General features: G+C 44.9%; 2 protein-coding genes across 2 annotated transcripts; both read left to right on the top strand.

Moving 5' to 3' along the window:
- The first annotated feature begins 1,365 nt into the window (after positions 1–1,365).
- LOC101780903 (ABC transporter C family member 3) lies at positions 1,366–7,559 on the top strand. The gene is made up of 10 exons (XM_012848463.1): positions 1,366–3,114; positions 4,381–4,467; positions 4,552–5,181; positions 5,294–5,458; positions 5,763–6,057; positions 6,139–6,353; positions 6,556–6,861; positions 6,988–7,051; positions 7,134–7,373; positions 7,456–7,559. Exons 1-10 carry the CDS (start codon positions 1,366–1,368, stop codon positions 7,557–7,559), a joined length of 3,855 nt encoding a protein of 1,284 aa, XP_012703917.1.
- A 6,288-nt stretch (positions 7,560–13,847) lies between these two features.
- Positions 13,848–16,291, top strand: LOC101773749 (cation/calcium exchanger 5). The gene is made up of 2 exons (XM_004978601.3): positions 13,848–14,762; positions 15,486–16,291. Exons 1-2 carry the CDS (start codon positions 14,043–14,045, stop codon positions 16,248–16,250), a joined length of 1,485 nt encoding a protein of 494 aa, XP_004978658.1. The 5' UTR covers positions 13,848–14,042; the 3' UTR covers positions 16,251–16,291.
- The last annotated feature ends 6,757 nt before the right edge of the window (positions 16,292–23,048 follow it).

The raw sequence follows: 23,048 nt of genomic DNA, 5'->3' as shown, positions 1-23,048 counted from the left end.
TTTTGTTTAAGCCCCTACATTTTCCGTAAATTGCGCTGCCGTCCGCAGCAGTTCAAAAAGAATTTCAATTTAGATCCTGTTTCTTGCTGTTTAGCCCCTGGAAGCTCAGTTTGTTCTCAGTTATGCCCCTGCATCTTGTTTTAAGCATAGCTTTTGCATTATAGCTCCGTTTTTAGCGTTCTTTATATCCATGTGTTCATTTTAATGCGTAGAATAATTTCGTAAGCTTGTTTCCTCTGATTGGCGTACTGTTTTCTCATGTATTGCATTTGTTTGCTTATATGTGCTCGTGCGGTGCGGTCAGCAGTTCGAGGGGTTCGAGGAACCAGCTTTCGAGGACTACGTGCAGCACGAGTAGGAGCAAGAAGGCAAGTCATGTCCTTGATCACTCCTTTTAAGTCCTATTCATCTTTACTTTCATGTTCAGTACAACATTGCCATGCACAATATAGTTTTTGTGGGTCCTAATTAAGGACTTCCTAGATTTTATTTACCTTTGCCTTGTCCAACCGGGTTAAATTCATGTTGGGTAGTTCATGCTTAGTGCTTAAACATGGATGTGGTGGTTTAATCTGAAACATTATTAATTTGGTTTTATTCATGCTGTACCTTCCATTAAGTCAAGATCACAAATGTTAAATTGAACATGGAGCGACCACCCAGGAAAACAGTGCAACCACCAGAACTATCATGGCTCTGGTCTTGGCTAAGTAATTAGAAAATCTAATTTAAAACAGTCTTACCAAAAGGGCAAGAGAGGCGGCGGTAGATTGGGTGAGATGCCTTGCTACTGATCCGGAAACCTTAGTGGGCTACTTTATACTAGCGAATCTTTGTAAAGGCCTCGTAGCGTCCCTATGCAGTTACACCTCGGAAGTGTGGTTTGGTGCCTTGCAAACACCTCAGAAGAATGTAAAGTACAAAGTGTTTGAATTTACGCTGTGCCCTTTTAATCTTGTATCGTTGGATTTGTCACGCATATTTACATCTAGATAGGCTCACATGTGTTAACTAAGTGTAACTCCAGGTTGTTGCTCCACGGCCATGGTTTTAATGATGACATTACCCTTTGAACCTTTCAAATGTCATTTTAGTTTAGTTAGATTTGCTCTCCCCACTTTACTTTTAATGAAGTCTCTTATTTTGTTTTCTTAGAGATCTCCTTATGTATGCCTGTGCATATCAAAGTTGAAAACATTGTCTTTGTTGTAGCAGCAACTTATACAATTTGTGGAAACCTTATCCTATTGAAACTAACACTCTTCTTCAGTTGAGCTATCACTTTTGTGTTAAGCTTGTAGCATTAACAATTAAGTTCTACCTTTTTGAATTTGTTGTTTTGTATTCAGAAGCTATTACATTATCATGAAGGAACCACTATTGGACCATGAATCTTCTTCCTTATCTGAAGCAAAAAGAAGTAGATCACTTTTCGCAGATGTTGGATTGTTTAGTAATATCACTTTTTCTTGGATGGGTCCTTTACTTGATCTTGGGAAGAGGAAAACACTAGACCTTAATGATGTGCCATTCTTGGATGACTGTGACAGTGTCCATGGAATCATCCCTAAGTTTCGTTCAAAGATTGCCTCGATTTCTGCTACAGGGCAGTACAATGATGTTACAACAGTTAAGCTAGCCAAAGCTCTTGTGCTCACAACATGGAAACTAATCATTGTCACTGCAGTTTATGCCCTACTCCGTACTGTTACTTCATATGTTGGTCCCTATCTGATTGAGTACTTTGTTGGCTATCTAAATGAAAGCCCACGACCTACTAAAAAGGGATACCTTATGGTTTTGGCATTTGTTGTTGCACAGTTCATGGAAAGTCTCTCGTCAAGGCATTTGCTCTTCAGATCTCAGCAATTAGGTGTGCGTGTGCGTTCAGCTCTTATTGCTATTATTTACCAAAAGGGTCTTACCCTCTCCAGTCAGTCCAGGCAAAGTAGCTCAAGTGGAGAGCTGATCAATGTTGTGAGCCTTGATGCTGAGCGCGTAGGAGATTTCAATTGGTCTATGCACGAGCTTTGGCTGGTCCCTGTACAAATTAGTCTTGCAATGGTTATCTTATACTCTACTCTTGGCTTGGCAGCATTTGCTGCCCTTGGTGCCACACTTTTGACAATGTTGGCTAATATACCTTTGGGGAAGATTGAGCAAAATTACCAAGAGAAAACTATGACTGCTAAGGATGCTAGAATGAGCGCTATGTCTGAGATATTACAGAACATGCACATTCTCAAGCTTCAAGGTTGGGAATTGGTTTTCTTCTCCAAGGTAAAAGAGTTGAGGATGGTTGAGATGAACTGGATAAAGAAATATGTCTACACCTCGTCAATGCTTATATCTGTCTTTTTTGGTGCTCCTGCATTTGTTGCTATGATCACATTTGGAACCTGCATGCTTTTAGGCATTCCATTAGAAACAGGGAAAGTATTATCTGCTCTGGCAACAATTAGGCAGTTGCAAGGTCCTATACACAGTCTTCCGGACACAATCTCGTCAGTCATTCAAACAAAAGTATCACTTGACAGGATATGCTCATTTCTATGCCTTGAGGAATTAGCGAGTGATGCCGTAACTAAGCTTCCAAGTGGTAGCACCGATATATCCATTGAGGTAAGGAATGGTCACTTCTCTTGGGATACATCTTCTCAGGTGCCTACTCTCCAAGACTTAAACTTTCGTGTACAACAAGGAATGAGAGTTGCTATTTGTGGAACTATTGGATCTGGTAAATCAAGCTTACTGTCATGCATACTTGGTGAGATACCAAAGTTATTTGGAGAGGTTCAAACTTGTGGTCGAATTGCTTATGTTAGCCAATCACCATGGATACAAAGTGGGACAATTGAAGAAAATATACTTTTCGGCACACAAATGAATAGGGAAAGATACAAAAAGGTCCTTGAAGCATGCTCTTTTACAAATGATTTGGATATATTGCCTTTGGGTGACCAAACAGTTATAGGAGAGAGAGGAATCAACCTAAGTGGTGGACAAAAACAGAGGATACAAATTGCCCGTGCTTTGTATCAAGATGCTGATATCTTTCTATTTGATGATCCATTTAGTGCGGTTGATGCTCGTACTGGACTGCACTTATTCAAGGTACGTTTTGACATTTCATACATTCTATTGCTAAAATTCATAGCCACTTAATAGTCCTGATTGTATAAAATAATTTTTGTAGGTCATAATGTTGCAATATTCATGTTTACTTCTTTCCCTAATTTTTTTTTCTGGTTCAATATTTGTTTTAATTTTTTAGCACTTAAGCTATTTAATTATTCTTGCAAAGTTATCCAAATTTGAAAATAAGTAAGAGCTGTTTTCTTTTTGTTTTGGTTAATACAGCTGCCAAATACGTAAGAACTAGACTTTGGCTCGACTCAGTAGCAATGAATATAGATAAGATAATGCTTAAAGAAAGTATGCATTCTGGACAAAGCTATTACCTCCATATCCGCCAGTCCGCTGTTTTACCATCCCTCTCTCCTGTCGGATCTGGCCACAGGGACTTCTTCTGCCCTGCCACTGTGGACTTGATTCCACCATCTTCCCGCTGTCGCGCCGTCAGGTTTCGCTGTTGCTGAACCCCACTGGCCACCGCTCATTGCCTTCTCGTGTGCTGAAAAGAGGTGAACCGTCACGTGGGGTGCAGACGCAGATTGCTTCGTCATCGTTACGTGCCGTGTAGCCGAATTTGGAAAACAGAATGACGCAACATTTAAGTACTTCCACTGAAATGCTGCATCATTCCGTCAAAAAAGAAATGTTGCATCATTCATGGGTGCATGAATACATTCAGGATCATTTCATTGCGTCCATTTAACAAAATACATGGGCAGCACATCATGAACCATTTCATCCCATTCATTTTAATTCTTCAAACCAAACACACCTTAAATTGAGCACTAAATCTTATCTCTAACGAACCTCTCATTTAAACTAATGTATCTCTTAGGCTCACTTGGAAACCAAGTAAAAGATATCTGGCTTTTCTCTAAGATGGGTTTGGTATGGCCGTCGCCGTGCGTGCCAACATCTGGTTACAAATATTGCATAGAAAAACCAAAACTAGTATTGGCAAACGAAAACCAACTTGCTTAAATGAACATCTATTTTAGGCCAGGGGCAGTAGCTTATTTTGAATTCATCTTGTCTAAGGTACCAAAAATGGGGTTTTAGAGGACTGAGAAACACTAGAGTCTCCTTTCACACTTTTGATTATGTTAAACAATTCCTATATTTTGATTGGCTGTTAGCTATGCAGTTTTGACTTTAATTAATTTGTCCTTGAGCGTGATTTTAGGGTTCAAAAGATTATGTGCTGATATTAAGTGATTTTTACCAGCTATAACTTGTATTTTGCAGGAGTGCTTGCTAGGATTTTTAGCTTCAAAAACTGTTGTATATGTTACCCATCATGTCGAATTTTTACCTTCAGCTGATGTTATCCTGGTAAGCTGGCAAATATCTAGTCTTTTCTTTTATGTTACACAAAACAATTTTTCCACTTTTCTAGTTCCTCTCCTCATTTTTCAGGTTCTGAGAGATGGAAAAATAGCACAGTCAGGGGATTACACTGAAATTCTTAAATCTGGAGAAGAGCTCATGGAATTAGTTGTATCCCACAAAGATGCCTTATCAACTCTAGACATGCTGGAGTGCCCTAGTGGCAATTTTGATAGTACATATCATCCTGGTGGTAATGGAAGCACCCTATTCATAGCAGGGGATAAAAAAGATGATAACAATGAAGAAGAAGGAATTGTTCAAAATGGTCAACTGGTAGAAGAAGAGAGGGAGAAAGGCCGGGTTGGATTTATTGTCTACTGGAAATATATTACGATGGCATATAATGGAGCACTAGTGCCACTTATTTTGCTAGCTCAGATCATTTTCCAAGTTCTTCAAATTGGAAGCAATTTCTGGATGGCTTGGGCAGCTCCAGTATCTAAAGATGTGGATCCTCCAGTGAGTAGCTTGCTGATGGTAAATGTATATGTTGCATTAGCACTTGTTAGCTCATTGTGCATCTTCATACGGTCACATTTTCTTGTCATGGCTGGATGTAAGACTGCTACTATTCTATTTGAAAAGATGCACGAGTGCATATTCCGAGCTCCAATGTCTTTCTTTGACTCCACTCCTAGTGGGCGTATCTTGAATAGAGTAAGCAATTACATTCAGCATGTTATTTTTAACCACATATAGAATTAGCATGTCCTTGGACTGCTATATGCTTTTTTGTTGTGTTAATGCTGAAAGTTGAAACAAATTGTAGGCTTCCACTGATCAAAGCACGGTGGATACCAGAATTTTTGACCTGATGGGCTATCTTCTATTTCCTGCCATTGAGATTATAGGAACAATTATTCTAATGTCACAGATTGCTTGGCCAGTCATCGTAATTTTTATCCCCATTATTGTTGCATCGCTGTGGTATCAGGTAATTTTTATATAGTTTATATATTAATTTTCTATTTTTTATAATTAGCGGTGCCAGTTTCTCATTGATTGCAATTATGTGTTTTTTCTGGGGGACCTAACTTACATGAGTCAAGGGTCTAAAAGTGCATATAAAATTACAGACTCAGGTCGCAATGCCCATTTGTATTGGATAGATTAGTAATAGTTCAGTCAAGATATTCTTCTACCTTATGATATTCATTAAGTTGAATCTTAGAATTATTAATATGTGTTTTGTGTTTATTATTTGGCCCCTAATCATCATACACTTTCCCCACTTTTAGCAATATTACATAGATGCTGCTAGAGAGTTGCAAAGGTTGATTGGAGTTTGCAGAGCTCCCGTGATGCAACATTTTACTGAATCAATAGCTGGCTCAAATATCATTAGATGCTTTCAAAAGGAAAGACAATTTATCAGTTCTATTGGACATTTGATGGATAATTTATCTCGACCAAGTTTATATAATGCTGCTGCGATGGAATGGCTGTGCTTTCGCTTGGATATTCTTTCATCCTTCATTTTTTCCTTCACATTGATACTTCTGGTCTCCTCGTCAACAGCTCTAATCGACCCAAGTCAGTAAATCGAGCTTTTTCTAGCAAGATTAAATTTGTTCCTAGTCTCAACTAACATCCTTGATGATATTTTTTGCACAGAGACTGCTGGTCTTGCAGTCACTTATGGACTAAGTCTCAATATGCTACAAGGGTGGGCTATTGCTGTCCTCTGCAGTTTGGAAAATCGAATGATATCTGTGGAAAGAATGTTGCAGTATATGAACATTCCTTCTGAACCACCACTTACAATATCAGAAAGTAGACCAAATTGCCAGTGGCCAACAAAGGGTGAAATTGAGCTTCGTAACCTCCACGTTCGTCTCTTCAACTTTATGCTACATATATTCAGTTTGTATATATGTTGCTGTACTTATATCAGTATTTATGGAACTTCCAAAATTTTGTGGGATAGTTTCTGGGATAGTAATGCTGACTGTTTTTTTAAAAAAAGACTTTCATTACAAGGCATTGTTTAGTATTTTTGATGTTTTCTCTAAGTGCCTATATGTGATCCAGGTACGGTATGCACCACAATTGCCTTTTGTTTTGAAAGGTCTGACATGCACCTTACCAGGAGGAAAGAAGACAGGTATTGTTGGAAGAACAGGTGGTGGCAAGTCAACCTTGATTCAAGCATTGTTCCGCATTGTGGAGCCATGTATTGGGCAAGTGTTGATAGATGGCATTGACATCTGCACCATTGGACTGCATGACCTCCGGACAAGATTGAGCATCATTCCACAAGATCCTGTTATGTTTGAGGGGACCCTGCGAAGCAATATTGACCCTCTGGGGGAGTATAGTGATGAGCAAATCTGGGAGGTACATTTTAATTGTTAACTTTATTTCTTGTTCTCAACGCTTCCTTTGTGTATTACATGTTTTTTTTATTACAACGTTCGTTTGTGCTATTTGGTGGCTAAATTATTGTATGTATGTGTTCTCTAGGCATTGGATTCCTGTCATCTTGGGGATGAAGTTAGAAAGAACGAGCTTAAGCTTGACTGGACAGGTTTGATATCTGGCAGAAGGTCCCGAGACACTGCTCCATGATTGTCAAAACCATAACTCGTTCTTTGACCTTTGAAATGCAGTGCGCGGAAATGGCAAAAACTGGAGCGCAGGTCAGCGTCAACTTGTCTGTTTGGGAAGGGTGATTTTAAAAAGGAGAAAGATCTTAGTTTTGGATGAAGCAACTTCTTCTGTGGATCCAATAACAGACAATTTGATTCAAAAAACCTTAAAACATCAATTTCCCGAATGCGCAGTGATTACAATAGCGCATCGTATTACATCAGTTCTTGATAGTGACAAAGTCTTGCTTCTCGACAACGGTTAGTTTGCCCCCTGACTCGAGCCAGAAATGTCTACATTTGTTTCTCCTCCCACTTTAACTCTGTTCATGTTGTAAAACAGGTGCTATTGCAGAGTATGACGAACCAGCAAAACTGCTAGAGGACAGCGCATCCTTATTTTCCAAACTCGTATCTGAGTATACCATGGGATCAGATTATAAGTAGCAGTTGCAAGAACTGCAAAATTAATAGTTTAGAGATGATGTTTCGTCATAATTTATTGTGTATTGGGGTTTGGGAATGTGTAATGGAATATTATTTCCTTCCCATGCTTCCTGCGGACAGAGTGGCATAAGAGCAACTCCAAGAGTACTCTAAAAACTATGTATTGGGAGTTCTTCCAAAAAAATTTCCTCAAAAACATATCAATCCACATCAGATCGCTAATAAATAGCCCCCAATATTTTAAAACAGGCCACGTTATCATATTGGGCCCATCGGAAGGGACGCTCGAGCGTGCAGGAATCAGGATTGGGGGATGAATGCTCTAATTCTACTCCGGATGATGTACTTGGCGTTCCGTCGCATCATCTAATTAGTTTATTACTTGATCATTAGACAGTGAAGCGGATGTTACATGCCAAATTGCTGTGCAATAAATTAAATGTACTTGGGATAAATTATGCTTTTTACGGTACACTGTAGTAATGTACCGCTTTAGTGTATTTTCATATTATATACCAAGTATGCCACAACAAGATGCCATCACTAGGGAGATGTAATCATGTAATTAACATTATATGTATATAGTGCTGCAACGCTTTCCAAAACATCAACTATACAAATTTTGAACTAATAAATAGATGGGGTGATTTGCAACCACCAACTATTTGACCATTACCCGTATACCTTCCAAGTTTTTGTGTAATTTACTTTCCGAAAATATTGGACATACCACTCAAATTTCAAGGAAAGATCAAACAAAGGTTGATTTGAACTATCAGTTAACAACAGAATGACGAAGGACAAACTTCTTTCTTTTCTAGATTATGATCTCTCTTTAAGATGTAGAAACTCATGGTCCTCTCTTTTTTAGAGAAAAGGATCTACCCCTGGTTTATCATTGCAAAAAAACAAAGTTCGCATCGTCTACGTTCATAACTGGAGTGATGGAGATGCCTGAAACAGGAAAACAAAGAGCCACCACTTCATACAACCTGGGCGAAAGTAATGTCCAAACACCCTCTTCATACTTCTCCATTTCTCTCCCTGAAAATGACAATTTTTCTTAGTTTCCAAATTTTCCATAGTAAAGCAGACCTCCACATATTAATCACCACATTATTTTTATTTCTCAACGACCAGCTTCCTATTGATTCAAAATCCGTACCAATTAATACATTTACCCATTATGTTTGAAATAAAAGTCCACATATATCTAACTGCCACACATCAAATAAGAGATGATGAATAGTTTCACTACTTTCACTACAGAACAAAACAGCTTAAATCATCAACATTTTGCCCTTTCATTAGATTATCTTGGGTAAGAAGTCTATAATTAGACAAAAGCCACAGAAAGACATACACTCTTGGATGCGGTCCTCCCTTTTTCACAGACATTGTGTGGTCCTTTACAGTTTTTTCCACGAAGCTTGAAAACATATACTTTTATTTTTTCAGGTCCAGGATGAGCCTGCCTGTTGCTTCAGAATATCACCTTCAGTAGGGCTGTTGCTACAGTTCTCTGTAGCTTCCGTGTAAAGACGAAGGCGATTCCATGCTTGTGGTTCCATTGCAGCCTTCGCATGTATCTTGTGCAATATTTGCATATGGATATAATTAACTTGTTGCAAGAACCTAAGCACTGATGGTTGTGCAACACTCACCATACATTCTTGTCGGGGTGGGAGGAAAAGGAGGCGGGGAACTGTGGGTCAGCGCGTGGGGCCCTGCGTGGAGGTGAGGGGCAGGGTGAAGCATGGCTTCACGCCGGAGTCACGGGAGGAGATGAAGGCCGACGAGCACTGGTGCTAAAGGTGGTGGACGCAAGGCTTGGCGGTGAGTACGATGTGTGGGAGGTGACCACGACCGTCAAGGTGGGTTGTGGGAGGTGGCGACCCGTGTCCCCGTGGGCCCTGGGTCCATATGAGGAGGAGCTGGATCGGTCTCCACCGTCCGGATCCGTAGCGTTTGTCCTCGCTGGGGATTATTACAAATTTTATTGTAGAGACAAAGTAGAGGATAGAAAGAATGATTTCTTATATTGATTCAATAAGCTTTATATATATATATATATACACACACATACATGATAAAGGGCTGCTATTGGAGAGACATGTCTCTTCACCAAAAGGACATGTCTCTTCGGTGAAGACACCTATTTGCTAATTGATCACTAGTAATCTAATTCTAACACTCCCCCTTGATCAATTGTCTTTTGTAATCATCATGCGATCATCGTATTGAAAACTCCTCCAAAAATACTGTAGGAAACTCCTTCAAAACCTAGTGGAAAAATAAGGACAAAATGATATGGTATATAAAGATTACTGTTCAATTTAAACTCATATGAGAAAACCTTTGAAAGGAAAAACTCATAAGCAAGTTTAAAGAACAATAGTATGATCTGTGGATCATAATTGGAATAATCTCCCCCCAAACCCCATGGAAAAGTATAAGGACGAATGTTGTCTTTGATATCCTCTTAAAAAACCCTTGTGGGGAAAATAAAAGATATGACATATAGTATGTCTTGAATACCTCCTTTAAAAATCGTGGTGGGGGAAAATAGGAGATACGACATATATTCTTATATTGATATTGTCTTATTAAAAATCTTTTATGAGAAAATTTTGTGAGAAAAACTCATGGAGGGAAAAGAGTACAATATGATGTTTGAACATATTATTGTTCACGAGAGAACTCCCCCTGAATTTTGCAAATCTCGGAGTTCGCATACCAATTATATGAAAATATTTCTAGAATGTAGGAGTTGGTAAGGACTTAGTGAGTAGATCAGCGAGGATATCGTAAGATTTATTTTGCAATATGTTTATTTCCCACTTTGTTGTAATTCATGGGGATAAAATATTTTTTGGGTAATATACTTATTGGTATTGCTGTTATGTTACCTGTTTGCATCTTAACAATACAAGCAATATTATCTTTGTAGATAATGATTGGTGATTCAATGGAACCAATATCACATGACTTTTATGTGGTTGATCATTTTGCAAAGTCATACACATGTATGTGATGTTTCAGAATGATAGGTGGAAGTAGCCACTGGAATCAATTTTGATGATTCCTATGAGAAGGCTATATAACCATAAAATCAGTTTGTAACCTGGCATTATGGGGATCAGTTATATAGCCAGTGTCTGGATATCCCACTATGGTCATATCTTGATTTTTCTGATAGAATAAACCTAGATCTTTTGGTGCCATAAAGATATTTGTACATATTCTCTTCGACTCCTGCCTAATGGCGTTGTTGGAGCTGCGCTATTTGAGCTAGCAAGTTATCTGCAAATGCAATGTCAGGCCTTTTACGATTTGCAAGATACATAAGCGTTTTGATGGCATTAAGATATAGGACTTTAGGTTCAATATATTTTTATTGTCAACCCAAAGTATGAATGGATCTTGATTCATATTTAGGGATTGAGTAACTAGGAGTGTTTTGATGGATATGATTATCCAATATCATTTGGATATTGGTGGGCTGATGGATAAATATTCCCAATGGAATATGGTCAAGTTATAGACTTAAGCGAAATTTAGTTTTACCCAAACTATTCATCTCAAATTTCGTGTATCGATGATTGCATGCTTTGTCATGTGTCCTTTGGAGATAATATAAAATCCAATTGGGATTTCACTAGGAACACACATATGCAATTGTCGTGGTTGGAGTAATCCTTCTGTGGAAGCAACTTATTTAGTCAGTTTTACCACAATCAAATTGACTGTTTGAAGTCATGGAGTGACTTAAGTTATACAGAATATATATTGTGATTTGTATTTAGATTCAGAATACGAAGTCCATTAGGGACTAATATGTCCGAATCTATCCAATTTATTTGATCTGCCAATGATATCAAATATTGGAATGTAATTTCCACACATACCATAGGATATGTAGCATCGTAATTAATGTCGGGTCTTTGTGTGAACCCTTGTGCTACAAGTCTTGCTATTTCACCACCTTATGGAATGAAAATCTATTTTGCTTCCGTAGGGAAGACATTGTGTTGTTGAGCGAAAGTAATTCTCTTCTTGGGTTGCATCCTTCCATTGAATCCAGTCCGAGCATTTTTCACCCTCTACCATGGTCTTAGGATCTCGATCTTTTGGAGGTTGTTTGCAATCGTAGTGAAGAAGTATGTGTCAACACTTTGTAGTATTTTGTATTGATTGATTTTATGGAATTAATATAGTTTCTGAAAATATTATCCTATTTAACTATGTGTATTTTCGAAAATAATGGAGTTAGAGTGTTCCAATGACCCAGTGCCTGAATTTGTGTACACATTTGTACTTGGCATTTGGATGCTGAGCATCCATAGGCATTTGGATAGTGAATATCCATAAGGTATCTATCAATTTGATGTTGATTTGCATTTACTGTCTTGGAGGATGGATTTCTCTATTTCCGCGGTAGCTTGTAAGAAGCATTATCCTTTGTGATCGTACTTCTCCCCCTCTTATTTGATTTGGGAGCTGAGTGGTTTTATTTGGTACCTCTACTTGTTCTGGTACATTTCTAGTACAAATATAGGATTTGATGACACCTTTATGACGAGTAAATGCATCTGGCAGATTATTTACAATATATTGTAATTACAAGATGTTCTGAATAAGAGTTCAGATCTGTGGTACGTGGATATGAGGACAGAGTATGAATGTATGTGACATTCTGCTCTTATTCCTGGCATTCTTTGTGGTATTAATCTCCCCCTAATATCGGGAATTTTTCTCAAGATGCTATGAGCATACGGGCAATGAATAAGTCTCTTGTGAGGGACTCAAGGTATTATATGAAAGATAATTATACCTCATATGGATCTCCAATGCTCTTTGATGCATATCCATCCTTTGTAACCTGGGTATAACCTTATTAATGTCCAACTTAAAATGAGTTTGAAATGCTTAGCAATGCATAGGTCATCAGTAGAAGTCAAGTGATGAATCATCCATCGTTCGCGAGCTATAGGACTTAATTACTTATTTACGAAAATGATGGGTTGAGCTGAGATGATGAGATGTGAATGAGATGAGATGTGAACGGTGTTAGGAGCAGGTCGGTAGAGGAACCCGGATGCCATAGACCGCTTGCATCGATTAAGCATCGATCGTTGGTGTCGTTGGCTTAAGCACTTTCCGTACTTCCACATATTCAATAAATGTACGAATGAGCCAACTATCATACGCCGTGCTAACACTTGACTTGCAGCCCTATGATGCGTAATAGAAAAAGAATGAGGAGAGCAAGGTGGCGGGGAGCCGGAGGTGTTTAGGACATGCTCGTGGTAACCCCGGTGCCATAGCGGCATGCGCAAGTGGGTAGTTCCGGGTATGAGAAAGGTTGTCTCGGGACCAAGTGGATGGACCCGAGTCGTGTGGGTAAAGATGTACTCCCCTGCAGGGTGTAAGATCAATTTGAATTGCCGCACTCTCGATCATGAGCATGCTTAATGTCTATTGGACATCAGTCGTAGAATTCCGATAGTTTGGGCAATTGTGGGTATATGTGAGAAGTTGAGATGTTACTGTTATGTTCTCCGTTGAGATGATCATGTTTAGATGTTGGTTTTGAATATGCACGGGATGTCATGAGTAGATAGTGTTAGGTTGTTGATCAATGCTAGTTGTTCTAAATCCATTGTTGATTAAATTCCTTTTGCGTTAAACAACTTAACCATATGGCCTATTCTTGCTACTTCATCCAAATGCATTATCGAGTACTTTCATACTCACGGTGCTACTTTTGCAGGTGAGAAAGAGTTGGTGTATGGCTGTTTTGTGCCTGCCGATGACGGCGAAGGGCAAGAGTTGTGATGCACCACTTGAGGCTAAGGGGGTGTTTGGTAGACACGAGCTAAACTTTAGCTCTGTCACATCGGATATTCGGATACTAATTAGGATGACTAAATATGAGTTAATTACAAAACTAATAGCAGAACCCCTAGGCTAAATCGCGAGACGAATCTATTAGTGTCAAATATTTAATATTTAATACTAATTAGGTTAATTAATAGATTCGTCTCGCGATTTAGCTTAAGGGTTGTGCAATTAGTTTTGTAATTAACAAATATTTAATACTTCTAATTAGTGTCAAACATCCGATGTGACGAGGACTAAATTTGCCAAACACCCCCTAATCCGGTGGTACCTTAGAGCAGATGGCACCATCAGCCCACTCCAGTTGTGTTCCGCAGTTTCCGCGTCAAAACTCCCCACCTGTTTGTTGCATTTGGAACCTGCGTGGGACCCACTGTCAGCACTGACACTCGGGTCGGCAGGCGGCCACTCCGCCGAGTCCGCCCCCGCTCTCTCTGGTGGGCTGCGGCCTACTCGTCGGCGTCCGTGCCGCTCCCACTCACCATAGCCGCGTGCCATCACTCCCCCCAGATTCTCCATCACTGCCCCGCCGCCCACACTCCAGTCCCCACGCGCTCGGCATTCCGCACCGGGGCGCATGGCATGGCCTCCCCGGCGGCAACCTGCGCCGCCTCCTCCTCCGCTCTCGCCCCCCATCCGCCGGCCCTCCTCAACTACGCCGCCATCCACTCCTGCCTCCTCCGCGGGGACGCCCGCGTCTCCCTCCCTCTCCTCGCGCTCCTCCTTCTCCTCCACTTCCGCTTCCTCGCCGCCTCCGCCTCCGCCCACTTCACCCCCGCCGTGTCCCGCCTCGCCGCGCGCCTCCGCCTCTCCCCGTCCATGGCCGCCGTCACGCTCCTAGCGCTCGGAAACGGCGCGCCCGACGCGTTTGCCTCCGCCGCCGCGCTGGGCGGGCCCGGCGGGATGCCCAGGGCCGGGCTCGCCGCGATCCTCTCCGCCGGGGCCTTCGTCTCCGCGTTCGTCGTTGGCGCCGTCGCGCTCATCGCCGCGCCGTTCGCCGTCCCGCCGGCGTCGTTCGCGCGGGACGTCTTCTTCTACCTCCTCGCGGCGTCCGGGCTCTTCTACATCTACCTCAGCGCCGAGATCTTCCTGTGGCAGGCCGTGGGGCTTGTCCTCTTCTACGTCTTCTTCGTGGGGTTAGTGTTCTACATGGATTTGAGTGGTGACGAGGGGAAGGCAGTGGCCAACTCCGCCGCAGAGCTGCAGATGGCGAATGGCATCGGCCGTGTAGCCATGGACTTGCCAGTAACAGTGGAGGATCACAAGCAACAGGACCCCGCTTTGTGCACGATGCTCAAGAAGGTATGCACCCATCAACTTGCAGTTAGTTCATGCGCTTACTTAGTCATTGTTAATGTCCAGTATGTTGGTAGAATAGCAGTTGCCCGAGACAACAATTCCAGTGTTTACAGTCTGTTTGGTGGTGTCTGCATATTGAACATACTTGCCTGAAAATGCTGAAAATTGTTCTTTGTTTATCTGCAACTTTCATCAATTAGTTGACTTTGCCCCCCTTTTTTTCTGGAGTACATTTGACTTTTGATTTGAACATTACTGACTGGATTCCAATGTGAGAACCAGACAACCAGATTACTCCAAGCAGCTAATGTTTAGGAGAAATTTCAGAAAAAGTAGACATTTGATGATTAGATGTACCTTCTATAGTGAAAGTGAAAAGTTAGTAGAGGGAAAACAAGAAGGATAGAATTGAACTATGGCTGTCTTCCTTTTCTGCCAGATCGGGTTGTCTCAAATGCAAAGTATTTTCTATTACATTGAGGCTGCCTTAGCTTAGGTCCTAGTAAACATAAGATTTTGTTGTTCCTCCTCTGTATTAGTTCACAAGGATTAGCAAGATTAGATTGCATATTGCTGAACTTGGCTATGAGGCTATGAGCTAACACGATGGACTGCATGTGCATATATAATACTGCATCGCTTTACATGTCCGTAACTTGTGAGAAAGTTTCCTCTCGTTCTCTTCATATTTTTTTCGATATTGATTAGTATCTCTGCATCTGGCAGGTCACAGAAGTTTGGGAGTGGCCCATTGCATTTATTCTGAAGCTCACCATACCATCAACCCTTCCTTCTGAGTGGAACAAAGTTTACATTTGTGCAAACATCTGTCTATGCCCTCTCTTACTCCTGTATTCTTTCAGTTCATTCATTCCTCTAGATACCGGAATAGTGTTTATCCTCCCTCAAATCCGTTTCCCTATATGGTGTGTTGTGCTTTTTGCTAGCTTTTGCTTGGCTATATCCCACTTCCTTCTAGAGAAAGAATCACCAGAATCAGAAAACATTTCAAGCACACTCATCTCTTTTATCATGAGTGTCTTCTGGATCTCAACCATGGCTGGAGAGCTTCTGAACTGCCTTGCAGCTATTGGAGTCATCATGGATTTCCCTCCAGCTATCCTTGGAATGACGGTGCTGGCATGGGGAAATTCTGTGGGTGACCTTGTCTCCGACGTGGCGTTGGCCAGGGCTGGTCAGCCTACAATCGCCATCGCAGGCTGCTTTGCTGGCCCAATGTTCAATATGCTGGTGGGGTTGGGAACTGCACTTGTAGTACAAACAGCAAGAGTGTACCCCAAGGCTTATGTACTTGAATTCCATGTCGGGATCGTTGTTGCATTTGTATTTCTTCTTCTGAGCTTGATGTGTACACTGCTGGTGGTCACATGGGCTAGGTTTAGAGTACCCAGATTTTGGGGCTACTGCCTTATGGGGATATACATCTTGTTTACCGTAGTGAGTATCGCTATTGCGAGCACTTCTGGATGATAATACACATTGTTTATAAACTGAAGATTCAGTTGATCCTAGTTTCTTAGTTGGGTACTTCCATTTTATTGTTTGGGTTGAAATGAGAAACTTCAGTACAAATACAGATACAGATAACAAATCTGAACTTTGCCGACCGTGTCAGCGTGCCCTCCGCGCGGACTCCTGCTGGGACGAGATCGAGGAGACGCCCCGCGTTCGTCGCCTATCGCACACGGAAACACCTAGTAGACGATAAGCTCGCTGCCTAGTGCCTACTGCATCCACCGGCCAGGCCACAGCAGAGGGCGGCGTTCTTGGCAGTCGATGGCCCACCCGCCGGAAAAAGGGTTGTCGCTTCCCAGCTCCGCCGTCGGAGGAGACTCTTACCGCCGCCGGCTGCTGCGTTCTTGCATTGGGCGAAGCCGCGGCTCACCGGAGGGGGCCAGCGCAACGAACCGTGGCGCGGGGGGACGGTGTTCGAGCGCCCAGAAGGCACTATCGACTGTACTGTACAGGGTCTCCATGGCTTGCAACGTGTTGATCACCGCCGCAGGGCCGATCAGACGGTTACAAGACCCAGGGGTGTAACTGAAACAAACACCCGCCCCCAAGCTCGGCCAGGCCGGCACTATCGAAGCAACCACGCCGTCGCGACTTCCACGGCGAGCTCACACAGCTTTGGCGCAGAAGATGGAGGCCCACGGGACCGTACAGCTTCGTCCTCACCCACCCCGGCTGCTCGATCGGGCGTACACACGCCCATGGGCGTGGAGCTGGTCGGCTTGCCGTCCGTGTACGTCGTGCTCTTGCGTGCGCAGTGCGGCTCATCACATCTCAGCGCTTAGGCGGCGGCGTTTCTCGGCCTCGCGAACGTCCACGGCTGGAGAACCGTACGTGTGCGATGTTGGCGACGGCGGCGGCAAGACAGGCTGAGAGCCCGCCAGCCCGGCATGCGCCGCCGGCGAGCCACTTGTCGCGCGTGGACGCCGTAAAGCCGAGCACCGCGCTGTGGCCAGCGCCGACATTGATCGGAGGGTGCGCGGCGCCGTGCAGAAGCAGGCGGCCGTCGAGGTTCCGCGCGCCGACCAACCCCTCTGTGCTCAGCAGTCTGCAAGTCGCCCGGCGTCGTGCCAGTGCCACTAACCTCTTTCTGCTTGGGCGATCAGCAGAGCTCCGCCCAACGCATCGTCGAGCCAGGGGGAGCAGCAAAGCGGCCGAGCACGCGAGCCAGCAGGAGGGTCTCGGGTGATCCTGTCCGTACGAGTCCGATCCAACGGACGGGAGAGGCCCAGGGCATGGACGGTATTTCATTTACCGTCCACCCCGGACGGGGAATGAAACACAAACACCGTCCACCCCTGAGCTCGGGCTGGACGCGGCGCCATCCATGATTCAATGCCAACCACGCCGTGCTGACCGCCACCGCGGGCGTTAACCTCTTCCGCGCTGGACACAGAGGTCTCCGAGGGCCCGTCGGGCTGCCGTCGGGTCCACCGCAGCTGGCCGGTCGTCTCACGCGCGCCGGCGGGGCGGCACGCGCGTCGTCCATCGTGCTCCTGGCGCCCCGACCCACCGGCGGGCGCCGCCCATCAAACATCGGCGGCGTTCAACCATACGCATGAACGTCCACACCAGGCGGTCCGGCAGTGCGCCTGGTGGTGTATGGGACTCGACGCAGATCGTCGGATTCGGAAGAGACCGCCGTGGACAGTTGACGGCGAGCCGCAGGAGGCTCGTACTAGCTAGCGCGCGCGCCTCCATGCCGTCGAGAACCTTTTGCGGTGATCTGAGATCGCAGAAGTGGGTCGCCGGCGTAGTTCCTTGTGACAAACAGCGAGGCCGCGCCGGCTGTGCTGTGCTGGGTGCTGTCGGCTGCCGACGACAGCCCCCGTGAAGACTTCTCCCTCGGCAGAATCAATCCGAGCCAACATAATCCGCGTCTCCAGCAATTTTTTTGGAGAATATTTCGATTGTCGATTTCGGAGGACTGGGAACAGGGTGGTCGGTACTCATTTATTCACATCTGCGAAAATTTGTTTGATTTCGAAAGTTTGCAGCACGACTCGGTGCCTGCAACCATGCAAGATTCAAATACCGAGCTGCGCTGGCACATGCCGAGCTCCATGTGCTTCATTGGCTCTGCAATCGGCGTCGTAACCTTGCTATTGAGGTCACCAGTTCACTTGGTTATTCAGTTTCATCTTGCAATGCAATGTGCAGAAATTGCTGCTGCCTTCTTGGGTGGTGCCGCGGCTCGCCAGAGCTCCGCGCGGCGAATCGTGGTGCCGGGGGACGGCGGCGCGGTCGAGCGCCCAGAGGAAGGTCCGATCGTGGCCGCTGGATCCTGAGCCAGCGTGTGGGCCTCGCTACCTTGAAGGCGATCGAACGGTCAGGAGAGGCTCAGGGGGTGGACGGTATTTCATTTACCGTCCACCCTGGGTGTCAGGCTCCGCGGCCGACCGCGCCGCGCTGACCTCCGCCGCGGGCTCTCACGGCTCCGGCGGAGGAGATGGAGGCCCTAGCTAGGGCTGCCGAGCTGCTGCCTGATCCGCTGCAGCTGGTCGGTCGTTGCACACGCGCGCCGGCGTGCGCGCGCGGCACCCGTCCTCGTGTAGTCGTGCTCCTGAGTGGCAGGTGGGCTCGACCCGGCCGACCGGCGGCCGGCCACCACGCGCCAGCAGCGTTCACCGCTACGAGTGGACGCCCACGCCACGTCATCCGGCCGTGCGTTGCGTTGACGTACGGTCTCGGCCGCCGCGAGTCCTCGTCCGCAGCGGTCTCGGAGCTACTTATATACGCGTGCGTCGCAGTTCGTCGAGGGAGCCGCCGTGGACAGCTAGTTGCCGCGGAGCCAAATGAGCCGCACGCCGGCACGCGACGAGAGCGAGACCCACCTCTGGTGACTGGTGTGGCGCTGCCCAATCGCTCAGAGTAAACTGGGTCAGTTTCTGTGCTTGTGGATTTCGGGCCAGACCACAAATAATGGCCTGTGCATTTCCCCTGTAGGCTCGGCTAGCAGCCATGCGTGCAAGCGGCCGTGCCACCGGCCGCCGCCTTTCTCCCGCCCCCTGCAGCTGATGATGTCGCGCTGTCGCCTCTGCATCCTCTCTCCCAGGTCCCAACGCCGTCGCAGCTCGCAAGTGAGCAGTGGGCACCCACGATCCTGAATGCCACTTGTCTCTGTACTGTCTCTCAAAAGCGTCGGTGTGGCCGTGCTACTATTCTTCAGAATAAAATTTCTTTTCGCGAGATGGTATATGTATATTCTTCAGAATTTACTATCTGTCAGGCAAGGCTGTTGAGGCAAGCAAAGAGCAAAGTCTCTTGTCGTTTTGCGCCCATAAGCGTCCGAATGATGCTAAACTTCTTTTTGCCACAAGCATCTGCATGAAAGCCAACATGTCGTGGTAATTAACAATAGGAGAAAAAAGGATTACAAACTAATAGCACAAGGAATCAACCTGGAAGCTAGCATAGAGAAACCTTCTAGGTTTCATAACAATCATCGCCTCGGAAGAATCATGGACTTCGGCTGGAGAAAGGTCTAGTTTTGGAACCTTGGCGGCAAACTATGGGCACATAGCATTCCTGCACAGTAACATGAAGATGCTAACATAACAATGAGCGTATGTACTTCGTCAAAGAAGGCATACAATGCTATACAAGTCATTTATTCATTCAACCTCCAAGTTGTATTATATCTGATTATCTGATGAATAAACATGTTGAAATGAGGGAACCTGCTGGCTCCATGCCTAGATTCTTTCTTTTGTTTTCCTTATCTGTTTTTTTTCCCTAAGGGTCTGTTTGATAGAGGGTGTTAAAGTTTAACACCCCATTTTTAACACCCTTTTAGCACATTGCCTCCCAAACTGGGGTGTTAAAAGGGATGTGTTAAAGTTTAACACCCCCAATTTCATAAACACATCAAAGGGGTGTTAAAATTTGTTAAACTTGTTAAAAGTGGTCCTCCTCTCCACTTTTTCCCACCATTACCCCCTTCTCTCTCCTCCCTCTCTCTTCTCCCAGCCACACCACCCGCCGCCTGCCTGTTCCGCCCGGCACCGCCGCCTCCTCCGGCCCTGCCTCCAACACCCGGCCCCGCCTCCTCCGCCGAGCCCCGCCACCTCTGTCGGCCCCGAATCCTCTGCCCAACCATGCCACCTCCGCCGCCCCCGCCTCATCCGCGTTGTCATGGGAGGCGGCGCGTGGATCTGGAGAGGGCGCGAGGGAGAAGCGGGAAGGGAGGCGGCGGTGGTGATGGCGGGTTGGGCCCATCACCGGCGAAGGAGAAGTGGGCGGCGCCGCTGAAGTGGCCTCGGTCCGATGCGCCTGGACGTCGGGATGGCGTCGATGCGTTCCTACGGTGGTGAAGGAAGTGAAGGGAGGGTGACCGTGGCTGTGGTCATCGCAAGAGATGGCGGTGGTTCGATTTTTACCCAAACTCGGAGAGGAGGAAGAGGGGTAGTGTGCCAGCTATAAATAAGGGGGCAATGGAGTCATTTTCCATCAAAGGTGTTAAAGTTTAACACACCATCAAACACCCCAACTTTAGCTCCATTTGGGAGTGTTAAAATTTTAACACTTGTTAAACTTTAACACAGGGTATCAAACAGGCTCTGAGTCTTGTGTTTTCCGGAGCGCAGATTATGCCGATAGAGTAATCACCTTAGGTGCCCCACTTGCCAAGTTGCACCGCCCCTTGTTTGCGTCATTTTTAGGCCAGACAAGCAGAAGCAGATAAATCCGAGCAATAAAAAAAAGGAAAAGCGCATTGGTCGTCACCAGATTTTTTTTTAATAGTCACCAGATATGCTGTGATCATGTACCTAGACCATTAGTTACATTTTTTTTTGAAATTGACATTGGTTACCTTTCACAAGTGCACCTAGTTATTTGGTTAAACTTCGTGGACGTACACGATCAGGGAAGATAAAGAAAATTTAGAACGACACTGAATCCCATGGGCCAGATTCTCTCTGCAGTCCACGCGTCATGCCAAAAGTTGTAAATTACCTAAGGTTTGAACTATATACAAATTGTCCTTTACACTCAAGAGCAGATTGCTCGTATCCCACTACCAAAATAGTTTCTCTCTCCCTCTCCCATAGTCACTTTTACGTTTTTGTAATTGTCGTTGTAGCATACTGCCAAAAACCAATCACCATTACACCCCTAGCACATGGGACCCACAAGTCAGAGTTTTTTCTTTTTTTCTTTCCTCACTCACTAGTCACCCCTCCCTTTTCCTCCCGCGACCCCCGCACCTCTTCTCCCTTCTCTCTCGGCGGCGCGGGCGCTCACGCCCTTCTCCCCCGCGCATGGCCCGAGGCGGCGTCCGCACCCTTCTTCTCCGCGCCGGCCACGCGTAGCCCCCTTTCTCCCCCGCGCATGGCCCGACGGCGGCGTCCGCGCCTTCTCCTTGTGCGGCACTCGCTCCTCCTCCCTTTTTTGGTACCCGCCGGCCCGTCCCCTCGCCGGAGGTAGACTCTCTCTCTCTCCTTCTTCCTCCCCCTCCCCCTCTCTCTCTCTGGCGGGCTCGGGTGTGCAGGGATGGCTGGGATTCCTCGGTGGCGTCGTGACCAAGCAATGGCGCGCGGACGGAGTGGACATATCCGGCACGCCAAAGCCAACGGTCGATAGGGGAGAGGTGTGGAGAGGGCTGCTTCTTCCCTACATCAAGGGGAGAGGAGGTGAGTTTTTGACAATTGCCAAAAAGATTTTGGTATTGTGGAAGAGATTGGTAATCTGCTGGAGCTTCCTCTCATCTCTAAAATCTCCTAAACGGTAGGTTCAATCTGCTGGGATGCTCTGACATAATCATCCAACACATTACACAGACACCATGAAAATGTAAAAAGGGATGTCAAGTCCAAGCACTTACCTGAGGGAGGTGCTGCAATTAAAGGTGACACTTCTTCATCAGTTTGATTCCGTTTCAGTGCACCTAGACCACCTAATTAAGCTTCACGAACACGATCAGGAGAAGCTAAAGAAAAATTCAGAACAGCAAGCGAATCACATGGGCTAGACCGCTAGATTCTCTCTGCAGGACACGAGTCATGCAAGAAAATTCGCAAATCTGTGGGTCGTTGTCTCATCCAATATCCAATGCTGTGGGCGCACATTGGTTTCTGAATAAGAAAAAATCTTTTCATTTGTTCAGTATGTACGGGTCAGACTAACCAAATACAAACTCCAGAGACTTCTTAGAAATAGAATATTAAATGAGACAGTGAGAAATTAAAATTTTGCACAAAAAAAAATGCAACGACTTCCCAGACGTTTGCAGGACTAGCCTATTGTATTGCATTTTGTATAACCTTTCTTGCATATATATATGATGCCAAAATTGCGTGTGAATTGACATTTCTTTTAGTTGAATCATCAGAAACATCACTTTCTAGGTCACATAGAAAACTACGTCAGGTAATAATAGAATTTGGCAATTAGCATATTGTGCTCTCACGGGCCTATGATGTTCTGTTTGGGCTATTTTGAAACAGGTATGAAATAGCCGAAGGGTGCTCGCTCGCTTGAAAAGTGAAAAAAAAACAATCTTTCTTTTTTTGCTTGCCACGTCACTGTATCAATTTCTTTCCACAAATGTTAGCCACGCGTTTGATGATTCCTCGCTCCTTGATCACCGCAGGAATATTCTTCAAGATTGTTTTCTTTGACCAATTAGCAAAGTTTTAGGCTGAAGTGAGATGCCACTCCATCTAGCATGCCGGGTTTTTGTTTTGTTTTGTTTATATTTGTGACAAATCGGCATATATTTACGTAACATATATGAGTTCGTTTACTCTAATCTAA

Source organism: Setaria italica, chromosome VIII (genome assembly GCF_000263155.2).
Source record: "Setaria italica strain Yugu1 chromosome VIII, Setaria_italica_v2.0, whole genome shotgun sequence".
Classification (NCBI taxonomy): domain Eukaryota; kingdom Viridiplantae; phylum Streptophyta; class Magnoliopsida; order Poales; family Poaceae; genus Setaria; species Setaria italica.
Note: the sequence above shows the minus strand (reverse complement) of the source record. Positions and strands in the feature narration are given on the sequence as shown.